General features: G+C 36.0%; 1 protein-coding gene across 1 annotated transcript; it reads left to right on the top strand.

Moving 5' to 3' along the window:
* Window positions 1-9,887: 9,887 nt before the first annotated feature.
* On the top strand, window positions 9,888-10,992 carry LOC103261865 (olfactory receptor 9K2). The gene has a single exon (XM_008059458.2). The coding sequence runs from the start codon at window positions 10,036-10,038 to the stop codon at window positions 10,975-10,977; it is 942 nt and encodes a 313-aa protein (XP_008057649.2). The 5' UTR covers window positions 9,888-10,035; the 3' UTR covers window positions 10,978-10,992.
* Window positions 10,993-13,028: the final 2,036 nt, after the last annotated feature.

Here is a 13,028-nt window from a genome sequence, read left to right as displayed (position 1 = left end):
AAGGCAAAACAAACCATCAAGAGAGCAGGGAGATAGCCCATAGAATGGAAAAAAATATTTTCCAACTGTATATCTGACAAAGACCTAACATCTAGTATTTACAAGGTACTCAAACATGCCGAAAGGATAAAAAACAAGCAGCCTCATTAAAAAGTGAGTAAAAGACATGAATAGACTCTTCTCAAAAGAAGACATATGGGCAGCCAACAGACACATGTAAAGGCGCTCAGTCTCACTAATCATCAGAGAAATGCAAATCAAAACCACATTGAGATACCACCTAACTCCAGTGAGAACGGCTGTCATTAATAAAACAAACAACAACAGATGCTGACAAGGAAGCGTAGAAAAAGGAACACTTCTACAATTCTAGTGGGAATGCAAAATTCTAGTGTGAGTGCAACCTCTTTGGAAGACAGTGTGGCAATTTCTGAAAGAACTAGAAATTGACCTTCCATATGACCCAACAATCCCCATATTGGGGATATACCTGGAGGAACTCAAATCATTCTACAAAAAAGATTCCTGCACACACATGCTTGCTGCAGCTCTATTCACAATAGCAAAAACATGGAATCAAGCATGCTGCCCATGAAGCTGGAGTGGATAAAAAAAATATGGTACATATACACAATGGAATATTATGCAGCCATAAAGAAGTACAAACATTTGGACTCTGCAGCAATTTGGATGGATTTAGAGTCTATCATACTCAGTGATCTATCACAGAAACAAAGAACAGAATACCATATGTTCTCACTCATAAGTGAACCTTGAACAATTATCATAATACTGTAAGAAAGGAATTGGCAATAGGGGGAAACTGCCAGGTGATGGGGGATGGGATTGGCAGGTAAGAAAAACTGCCAGGGGAGAGAGGGACACACCTCATCAACAAGGGTACCTGCATAATAAACATTTATATACCTAACCCTGAATTGTACCCCACTTCTTTAAAATAAAAAAAAGAAGAAATAAAAATAGAGAACCAAATAAAAAGCACAACACCACAACAGCCACATACACACACAAAATGAAATACCTTGGCATCTTCCTAACCAGAGAAGTGAAAGACCTTTACAACAAAACCTACAAACAAACAAACAAACCAAAAAAACTGCTCAAAGAAATCAAAGAAGACACAAACAAATAGAAAAATATTTCATGCTCATGGATCGGATGTGTCAATATTGTTAAGATGGCCATCCTACCCAAGGCAATCTGCAGATTCAACGTAGTACCCGTCAAATTACCAACATCATTAAAACAACAATACAGAAATTCATATGGAAACAATAAAGAGCATGAATAGCAAAAATAATCTCAACAAATAAGCAAAGCAGGAGGTATTATAATTCCAGACTTTAAGTTTTACTATAAAGCTACAATAATCAAAACAGCCTGGTAATGGTATAAGAACAGGTGTATGGACCAATGGACTAGGATACAAATCCCTGAAGCAAACCCTCTATTTCTCAATCAACTCATCTTCAACAAAGCCATCACCAACAAGTGGGGAGAGAAGACCCTATTCGGTAAGTGGTGCTGGGAAAACTGGCTCACCACATGCAGAAGAACGAAACAGGATCCCTACCTATCCTATTACCATATACAAAAATTGACTCTAAGTGAATCAAAGACCTAAACTTAAAACCTCAAAATATCAGAATCTTAGAAACCACAAGAAACACCCTTATGCACATTGTAATAGACAACCCCAAAAGCATACGCCATAAGAGATAAGAGACAAGTGGGACCTCATCAAACTGAAAAGCCTTGGTAAAGCAAAATAAACCATCAAGAGAGAAGGAAGATAGTCTAGAGAATGGGGAAAAAAATTTGTTAACTCTGTATCTGACAAAGGCCTAACATCCAGTATCTACAAGGAACTTAAATGAGCCTAAAGGAAAACAAAACAAAACAAAACAAAACAAAACAGCTGTAATGGGTCAAGGACCTGACTAGACACTTAAAAGAAGACACATGAACAGCCAACAGATACATGAAAAAATGTGCATTCTCACTAATCATCAGAGAAATGCAAATCAGTCGGGCTCGGTGGCTCAGCCTGTAATCCCAGTGCTTTGGGAGGCTGAGATGAGTGGATTCGAGACCCGCCTGGGCAACTTGGCGAGACCTCATCTCTACAATAAGTCAAAAATTAGCTGGGCGTGGTAGCGCGGGCCTGTAGTTCCAGCTACTCGGAAGGCTGAGGCGGAAGGATTGCCGGAGCCCAGCTGGTCGAGGCTGCGGTGACCGGAAGCGGCCACTGCACTCCAGTCTGGGTGACAGAGTGAGACTCCAACTCAAAAAAAAAAAGAGAAATGCAAATCAAAACCACATTGAGATATCACCTGACTCCAGTAAGAATGGCCGTCATTAATAGCGAGGATACTGGGAAAAGGGAACACTTCTATACTGTTGGTGGGAGTAGAAATTAATACAACCTCTGTGGAAAACAGTGTGGTGATTTTTGAAGGGTCTAGAAATTGGCCTTCCATATGAACCAACAATAAGCCTTCTGGGACTATACCCTGAGGTACTAAATCATTCTGCCAAAAAGATACCAGCACACTCATGTTTACTGAAGCACTATGCACAATAGCAGAAACACAGAACCAACTGTGCTGCCCATTGAAAGTGGACTGGATAAAAAAATGACACACACACACACACACACACACACACACACACACACACACACACACACAATGGAGTACTATGCAGCCATAAAGGACAAAATTGTGGACTTCAAGGCAAATTCAATGGATTTAGAGTCTATCATACTTGGTGATCTATCACAGAAACAAAGAACTGCGTACCACATGTTGTCACTCATAAGTGTGCCCTGAACATTTATTACAATACTACAAGAGAGGGGTTGTCAGTAGTGGGACACTGCCAGGGGCTGGAGGGAGGGGCACATAACACCACTAGAAGTACCTGATACTAAACCAGTGGAAGTGACGATCAGCTGGAGGCCCAAACTTCACTTGTATGTAGACCATTTATGTACCTAATCCTGCATTTTAAAAATAAAGAGGGGAAAAAAAGGAGGGCAAAATAAGGAGGAATGGGGACTGGTAGAGCAGAAGTACCTTGGTAAATACTCAATAATTAGAAAGCGTCTCTTCTAATTATTATGTATTCCCACTACAAAAATCTCTTAACCAAAGACTAAGATTTTTTTTCTCTCAGGAATTCTGAATGTGGTTTTAGATTTCAAAAATGGATCTTATTCATTCCTTGCCAATATTTCCAATAAATCAATTATTTCACAACCATCTGCATTTCAACTGCAAACACCCCTTGTTCATTTGCTTTCCTGAGTGTATTTGAGGTAGGTTTACTTGTCTGCAAAACACTGGAAATCGCTTTGACTAAGGTCGGCAAGGGAGATATATTGGAAATGGATATGGATCACACCAAATGAAGAAAAATCTAGAGAGAAAGCCTTGTAACTGCATAGGAATAAAGGTATCTCAGGCAATGAAGAAGCAAGGACTGTTGAGTCTGCTAGGAGAATCCAGTCTCATTGAATGCTTCAGGTGAACTCTATGCATTGGATTCTGGTCAATTAGTGTTCTCACTACCTAACAGGGAAAATTTTACTAGGGGACACGGCGATTGCTAAAATGAGCTCTAAGTTGAGACTGCTTCCTGCATACATTCATTTTGCTGAGCCTGCAAGTAAAAGACATGCTTCAAATTCTTTCGGGTAACTTATTAGCAAAAGACATTAATAGAAAGGAGACAAGGAGGAACATAGCAGTGACCCCGGGAGTTTTCCAGGAAGCCATGACTAATAGTAAATATTAAGGAACAACTACAACAATTTAACACAAGCAAGACAATAAGGTCTCAGATTCTTCAGCAGTGAAAATTGTGTTACTCTATTAGGTAAACAACTTCAAGATGTTGAGGCTGCTGTTCAGATCAAAGAGACTACAGTATGAATAAATATCAAATATTGCCTTTGACCAGCTGCATATTTAATGACTTTATTATTTTTCTTGTCCACTAATTCCTCTTTTCTTACAATTTTACATATGATGAACTTAAGCACTTAGCTTTAAGATTTAATTTCTATCAAATACAAATTATGATTTTTACAAAAAGGATTGGCAGTAGTGGAAATCTGCCAGGGGAAGGGGGGCACACCTCATCAACAAGGGTACATGCATAATGAACATTTGTATACCTAAGCCTGAATTGTTCCCCACATCTTTAAAATAAAAAAATATGATTTTTGACTGATATGGTTCTTTTTTTATGTTATTAGAACATGTTTATTTCTTCATTGACTTGTATTACATGGGTTTACATATCCAGCTATAAAATGAAAATATAAACATATATACATATACATCCCCCACAAACTTTTATATTTTTATAGATGCAGGGGGCACAAATATAGATTTCTTGCATGTATATAATGTGTAGTGGTGGAGTCTGGGATTTTTGTGTACTCATAACCAGAACAGTGAACACTGTACCCAACAGGAAATCTTTCAGCTCTCACCTGTCTCCTACCCTCCCCCTTTTGTAGTGTCCATTGTTTATTATTCTACTCTATATGTCCATGTGTATCCTTTGTTTAGCTTCCACTTACAAGTGAGAACATGTGGTATTTGACTTTCTGTTTTAAGTCATTTCACTTAGGATAATGGCCTTCCATGTCACTTTGAAAGACATGATTTCATTCTTTGTTATGCCTGAGTAATATTCCATGGTGTGTGTGTGTGTGTTTTCATTATTTTTATTTCTGAGTAGTATTCCATAGTGTGTGTGTGTGTGTGTGTGTGTGTGTGTGTGTGTGTGTGTATGGAGATGCCAAAAATGTACACATATTTTAAGAGCTGTTATCTATGTATTACTTTTTGAAGTTGAATTGAATTATGGCAGCACTGTGTAGTATAACATTTGCTCAACCATGCTTCCACCATTTTCTTAGACTGTCCTGCCTGTCGCATGTGATGCTAGCATTGATTTGATTACCATCATCTTTTGAGCAAATGTCATACTTAAAATGTGTATGCACTTTTTGGCATCCTCAGTATATATAACATTTCTTTTTCCTATCATTTATTGATGGATACACAATAATTCTTTAAATTATTTTGGAATGTGTACAGGAAAATATATGAGAAATTATTAATACATGACACCCGAATAAACAACTTTCAAGCAATTACAATTATGAACTTTACATCCAATACCACATGTTCTCACTTGTAAGTAGAAGCTAAACAAGGAATACACATGCACATATAGAGTGGAATAATAAACATTGGACACTACAAATGAGGGAGGGTAGGAGACAGGTGAGAGCTGAAAAATTACCTGTTGGGTACAGTGTTCGCTGTTCTGGTTATGAGTACACAACCAGTTCAACATTATTTAAACTCTACTGGATAAATTAGCATGCATGTGTTGGACTTTGGCACAAATCATGGTCATGCTATTCTATTTATTATCAACTACAATTGAAAAATACCCCTAAAAAATAATCAAGAAAAGTTTTGGGTGAATTGAATTTTTTTTTTGAGTTGGAGTCTCACTCTGTCACCCAGACTGGAGTGCAGTGGCCACTCTTGGCCACTGCAGCCTCGACTTGCTGGGCTCCGGTGATCCTTCTGCCTCAGCCTTCCAAGTAGCTGGAACTATAGGCGTGTGCTACCACACCCGGCTAATTTTTTTGATTTGTTGTAGAGATGAGGTCTCGCCAAGTTGCCCAGGTGGGTCTCGAACCCACGGACTCAGGCAATCCACTCACCTCAGCCGCCCAAAGCGCGGGATTACAGGCTGAAAAGAAAGAAATTAATGTTATAATGAAGACACTTTAAAAAATAAATTGTATTATAAAGTACAATATGTTTTTCATATCTGTTTACATTTGTTTACCAAAAACTGTGCTATAACAACAAATTGAAAATTCTTTTTTTTTTTTAGTGAAGAAATTAAAGTTGAAAGATCCTTGTGGTTTCTCCCAAGGAATCACACAAAGGAAGGAAAAACCCTAGTACGTATGTACTTTAAGTCCTATTAGGGGTCTTTTAAAATTTATTTAATCTAGAGCCTCTGAGGCCTTCATGGACCTTGGATCTGGAATCAAGATGTCTTAATTATTGGTTTGTTTTCTTCTCCCCCACAGGTACTATCTCCCAGAAGGTGAGCGAAATCTCAATGCTGCAATTATTTGAAAAAGTTACACTGATATAGTAAAATCAAAGCCCTTATGGATAAGGGAAGTTAATATTTTGGCAGTGTTTTAGAGATTTCAAATGGCTCAGGGCCTCTCCTTGCATATCCATGGCAATCCACTCTCCTTTGTTAAAAGCATCCAAGCATCCAAGAATGCAGGATAGAGAATGTCCTGTGGATTGATTCCTCAAGTTCACTTTGCATAATTATAGAATATAATTTCCAAAATTATTTCAGTATTTGCAGAGCATCATTTGGAAAATTCACCCTAACTCTTCTAAAAACAACCATGGAATCTTTCAAGAGACCAACTACTAAGGGAAAGAACAGTTTTTATTTTTTTATTTATTTATTTATTTATTTTTTGAGTTAGAGTATCACTCTGTCACCCAGACTGGAGTGCAGTCGACGTGCTGGTCTCCGGCGATCCTTCTGCCTCAGCCTTCTGAGCAGCTGGAATTACAGGCGTGCGCTACCACGCCCCGCTAATTTTTTGATTTATTGTAGAGATGAGGTCTCGCCTGCCCAGGCGGGTCTCGAACCCGCAGGCTCAGGCAATCCACTCACTTCAGCCTCCCAAAGGCGCGGGATTACAGGCTGAGCCACCAAGCCCGACAAGAACAGTTTTTAAAATAGAGCCATGAGGAATATAGGTCACATTTCTCTGGGAAACTTTACTGGATAATGAACATGCATTTGGGGGAAGGGTTCATTTTATCTCCATGTGGTGACTTTTCAGTATTTGCTTGTAATTGTGACATAGTCATTAATTAACTTTATGTTTACTTTTTCTAGAATTAAAACAATAAACAGAAGAAAACATTGGAACTCGGCTGCTTCGTTTTTAAGAGAACCTGACAAGTTACCAAACAACATAAGGTAAAAGTAACTTTTAAAAGTTTTGACAAATAATTTCACACACTACTGGTTTGTTGACTACTCTGAAAATAACTCCCTTTTCCAGATATAAATGTCCTCAGTCATAAATGTATTAATATTTAGAATGTCATGATGTATATTACACCTGTTAGAAATTTATTAAACTGTTCTGATTCTGCATGCTCATTATCATTTCACTTTTATCTGTATAATAAACATATATTGATTAATTGCCGTTTGCCAGATGCAAAACATTTTGTTGACGATAAGTCAGCAAGTTGAGTTTGATCTAAAAAAAAATTACTGTCAAGTAAAGAATAATTAATGTTAAAATATAATGTTGGAGCCGGGCTCGGTGGCTCAGCCTGTAATCCCGCGCCTTTAGGAGGCTGAGGTGAGTGGATTGCCTGGGCCCGCAGGTTGGAGACCCGCCTGGGCAGCAAGACCTCATCTCTACAATAAATAAAAAAATCAGCTGGGCGTGGTAGCACATGCCTGTAATTCCGGCTACTTGGAAGGCTGAGGCGGAAGGATCGCCGGAGCCCAGCAGGTCGAGGCTGCGGTAGCCGGGAGCAGTCACTGTACTCCAGTCTGGGCAACAGAGTGAGACTCCAACTCAAAAAAAAAAAAAAAAAAAATATATATATATATATATATATGTATATATATATATATATGTATATATATACATTATATATATATATATATATAATGTTGGAATGATTTTGATAGAAATAAATCTTGGAAATTAAAATCTGTGTCCTTGCCTCTAGGTGAGATTAAAGAAAAATAAGTGAAACATTATTTTTCAAAAAGTTTAAAGTAATGACCATCAGGAAGCTGCCTTTTACTACTTAAATATCTCACACCTTTAAGGCCCCTAAGTATGATAATGCAAAACCTTGCTACTCTATAACATAATTATTCACAAATTTCTATGGAACTGGTGAATATCTTTTCAGTATTTAATACAATCTTGAATAATGATATCACATTATGCTATTTTTCTCTTAATCATATTTTCTCTCAGGCAACATAGTCCCTTTCTCCTTGTTTTCTTTATTTGCTCTAAATTTTTAATGCTTTCCTTAATTGCTTTCCTGAACTTAGAATGGTTTATCCAAAAAAGAATCATATACCCATTATTAACTTTCAACATAATTTTCATTAATTATTTTGCTATACATTGTGGGACTGAACACTGAAAAGGATAACAAAAATAATAATGGCTAACCATTACTGAATACTTACTCTGCCATAAATAGTGCTGAGTGATTTTAGTACCTGTGTCATTTTCTAACCCTAAGAAAACTTTGAGGGTTATTTTTTTCATATACTCCCTTTATATATGAGGATACAGTAGCATAGAGAGCATAAGTAATTTGTCCAAAGTCCCATTTAGAGAGTGAGAGAAGACTGGATTCTGTATCTATCACAACCTAGCACCCATAGTAACAACTGCAGCTTTACATAGGCTTCATTTTTTTTTCTGATTCTTTATGATCATTATCATTTAACCTTTATCTATAATAAATATGTATTGATTAATTGCCTTTTGCCAGAACAGAATGTTATGCTGGCAACATATAGAAACAAGTTGAGACTGATCTTGAGTTATTGTCAAATGAAGAATAATTAATATTTAATATTAATGTGGAGATAGTAACTATTGTCTTTAGAAGAGATGTTTTGACCCAGATTGATGAATTAAAGAATTTATTTTGAAGACAAGAAATTTTAACCAAACTCTAAAGTACAAACAGAAGCAAGGAAGGTAACAGATCAGAAAAGGCTCCTTATCAAAAAGTGATCTAGTCCAATGATTAATTATTAATAATGATTAAGAGCATGAATTCTGAAGCCAGGTTTTTTGCCTTCAAATTTAGATTCTGACACTAGTAGGTGAATTTCAACAAACTAATTTTCTGTAGCTCAGTTTTCTCATCTGTAAACTTGGGAGTGTAAAATTTACTTCATATTATTTCTGTGTGGTTAAATGAGCTACTATAAAAACATTTAGAAAAGTGTCTTGCATATAAGAAATGTCACATAAATGTCTGTAATTATTATTGACTAGACAGAATCATATATATAAAACCATGAGGAGAGACAAAGAGTGGGCATTGTTGCTAATGTATGGAGTTAAAAATCAACAGTTCCTTCATATGTAACATTTGCAGTATTAATTTCAAAAGTAATCTTTTATCTATAGAAGATTTCTACCTATAGACCTCTTTCTAAAGAACTATGAGTCTTGGTTTCAGAAAATGCAGATTTTTTTTTTTTTTTTTGTGAAAGGACTTTGATGGCCCATTGGGGGAGAAATTCTAGGATGTGAGTCTTAATAACTTTTTATTTGATTGTGCACACCTAACATCTTATGTCCATCAGAATTCAATTTCCATGACTTGCAAAAAGTAATAGAACTTCTTAACACATTTTTTAAAATTTAGTCACTTTTTAAATATCTGCTGGCATAATTAAGACCCCAAATTTTCCTAAATTTGACAAGTCTCAAATATCTCCAAAACCAGACCTGTCATATCCCAAATGTCATTCATTAAATTATTCGTGCTTTCTGTCACTGCTTCATGATGTTGAGGTTATTGTGTGAATTACAAGTGGGAAATGTATAGAGAAGTGATTGGGAAATGTATAGAGAAGTGATTATAGAAAGTATTAGGGTAGATAGGCATTTCATTAGATGCAGAGACAAAAGACCTAACTTCATTCTTGAAGGAATTAAGAAATAAAACTGATTTTTTGATTCAACATAAGTTAGTTAGCTTTCATTTAAGTCATATTATATCTATGAGGCTAAAGTTAATAGTGATTCCAGAACAGCTTAGTAAATCCAAATACGGTACTGTAAGAGATTATTTATAATGCTAGGTTCAGAACCAAGAGTTCATTTGTTTATTTTTGCCTTATGCCTCTCAGCAGGTCTCTACCATGGGTGACAGGGGAACAAGCAATCACTCAGAAATGACTGACTTCATTCTTATAGGCTTCAGGGTCCGCCCAGAGCTCCACATTCTGCTCTTCCTGCTATTTCTGCTTGTATATGCTGTGGTCCTTCTAGGGAATGTTGGGATGATGGCCATTGTTATGACTGATCCCCGGCTGAACACACCAATGTATTTTTTCCTAGGCAATCTCTCTTTTATTGATCTCTTCTATTCATCTGTTATTGCACCCAAGGCTATGATCAACTTCTGGTCTGAGAGCAAGTCCATCTCCTTTGCAGGCTGTGTGGCTCAGCTCTTCCTCTTTGCTCTCTTCATTGTGACTGAGGGATTTCTCCTGGCAGCCATGGCGTATGACCGCTTCACTGCCATCTGTAACCCCCTCCTCTATTCTGTTCAGATGTCAACACGTCTCTGTACTCAGCTGGTGGCTGGCTCCTATTTTTGTGGCTGCGTTACCTCAGTTCTTCAGACGAGCAAGACATTTTCTTTATCCTTTTGTGCTTCTCGGACTGTTGACCACTTTTACTGTGATGCTCGTCCACTTCAGAGATTGTCTTGTTCTGACCTCTTTATCCATCGAATGGTATCTTTTTTCTTATCCTGTGTCATAATCTTGCCTACCATCATAGTCATTGTTGTTTCTTACATGTACATTGTGTCCACAGTTCTAAAGATACAGTCTACTGAAGGACGTAAGAAAGCCTTCTCCACTTGCAGTTCTCACCTGGGAGTAGTGAGTGTGCTGTACGGTGCTGTCTTTTTTATGTATCTCACGCCTGACAGATTTCCTGAGCTGAGTAAAGTGGCATCCTTATGTTACTCCCTGGTCACTCCCATGTTGAATCCCTTGATTTACTCTCTGAGGAACAAAGATGTCCAAGAAGCTCTAAAAAAACTTTTGGAGAAGAAAAATACTATTCTATGACTATCATTTCTCTTTTATCAACTGCATCGTGGCTATTTATTTCATATTTCTTGTGACCATTAATGAAAGCTATTCTCCTGAATGTCACAAGAATACTATTAGAAGATTTTTTTCCATGTGATTTACCATTTCCATATGTTACTTTTTCACCCTTTGAGACATTATTGGTTCTGAAATTCTTGGCTATTAGAGATGAATAATTTTTATTGATGAGCCCTTCCACTGGTCTCCAATAACATTTTATTTTACAGGATTTTATATCTGTTGATTCTTATGGCATACTGTTGAACAATATTTTTATATTCTATTATACTGTTTTAACAAAATTTTATCTGATGTTTGTCTTTGTTATTGCCCATTCCTCCTATACACAATCATGGATAATTAACAAAGATGCCCAGATCATGTTTTAAAATAAAACATTTTCCAATTTTCCAACTACTTTCATTAGCATGTTAAATGATTATTAAATTTTCACCTTGATCAAATATTCTATACGTGTTACATGAAAAGGGAGTAATAATAATAATAAAAAGCCAATCAATGAGTGACCTTCACTATCTATATAGTTAATGGATTGCAATGCAAGGAACTAAAGTGGGAGACAGAGATCTGCAAACATTTTTGAGCAATCTCCAGAATTACCTTATCTATGTCTCTGAATGTATTTATTTATTTAATTAATTTTATTGAACACCTGTGTTATTCATTCTGGCTTCACAGTAGGCTCAAGGATAAATAACCTAATATGTTAGAAAGTTTAGTATTCAGTGAGATAGTTTATACAATTAAAATCCAGAATTTGTGCCAAAGGTACTCATAGACATAATAAGGTCGAGTGCCTGAAAGAAGGTGGTTGGTAATCAAGGAAACTCTTCTTGGGCTGTGTGGGAGATGGATTTAAAGAGAATTAGATTGAAGTCAGGGGATCTGCTACAGTGGTTCATAATATTGATGTGGGCTTAAAGTATGCCAATGTTAATTTTTAAAAAGAAGATATTAAAAACTGCCAGTAATAGAAACAGAACCTATTAACTGAGGAGAGTATACAAAAGAATGCATGTCTTTCTGTTTTTGAAATTGAGTATGTGGAGTAATGATACACACAGATAAAAAGTGTAAAAGCTCTCAATAAAACTAGAAATAAAGGGGGAACTTTTTTCACCTTGATAAAAAAAATCATGTATAAAAAATCTACAGCTAACATTACACTTAAAGGCAAGAAACTGGAAGCTTTCCTGCTATAGTCAGGAACAAGGCAAAGATGACTACTCTCATCACATTTTAAAAATATTGTACTGAAAGTACTACTTAGGGCAATAAGAAAAAGAAATAAAAGTATTATTGACTGAATTGTATCTCCTCAAAATTCATATGTTGAAGCCCTAACTTCAGCTCTCCAGAATGTGTCTGTATTTAAGCATAAGGCCTTCAAAGAGATAACTAAGTTAAAATAAGTCTGTAATCCAATATAGTTGGTGTTCTTTCTTTCCCCCCTATCTAGTAAACCTTATTATTCATGTGTTTAAAGAAAGTAGTTACAGAGCCACACACAATAGCAATTTTCAAACTGGGAACTAGATACAAGAAATAATTTCTAACTCATATTTTGAGGCTTTTAAACAAACCTCTCACTACTGAAGCCTTTTTAAGTGTAAAAGAAAAAAATTATTACAGGATACATTTTCATTGTAGAAATTTTAGAAACTCAGGTAACTAAAATTATAATTTAATTAGAGTTAGAATTAGAATTTTTAAATTATCTGTAATCCACTTAGCTGAAGCCACATTTGAAACATACCCCTCCGATTCTCATTCTATGCACATAAAACATTTTTTAATGAAAATAAGATCATAATGTATGTATTGCTTTATAATCAGCTTTTTTCTTTTAACAAAATACACTGAATATCTTTCTAACATTGTTGTGTACCCTTTGGGATAACTGTATTCTATTGCATAGATAGAGTATTTTTTTTTAACTAATTGCCTACTGTCAGACATGCAGAATATTTAAATTTTTTTACTTTATTAACAATATTACTGTGATG

The sequence above is a fragment of the Carlito syrichta genome, unplaced genomic scaffold (assembly GCF_000164805.1).
Source record: "Carlito syrichta isolate Samal-C Ts95f unplaced genomic scaffold, Tarsius_syrichta-2.0.1 Scaffold304099, whole genome shotgun sequence".
NCBI classification, from domain to species: Eukaryota; Metazoa; Chordata; class Mammalia; order Primates; family Tarsiidae; genus Carlito; species Carlito syrichta.
Note: the sequence above shows the minus strand (reverse complement) of the source record. Positions and strands in the feature narration are given on the sequence as shown.

Coding starts and splice junctions, on each gene's coding strand:
- LOC103261865 (XM_008059458.2), top strand. CDS start 10,036: ATGGGTGACAGGGGAACAAGCAATCACTCAGAAATGACTGACTTCATT.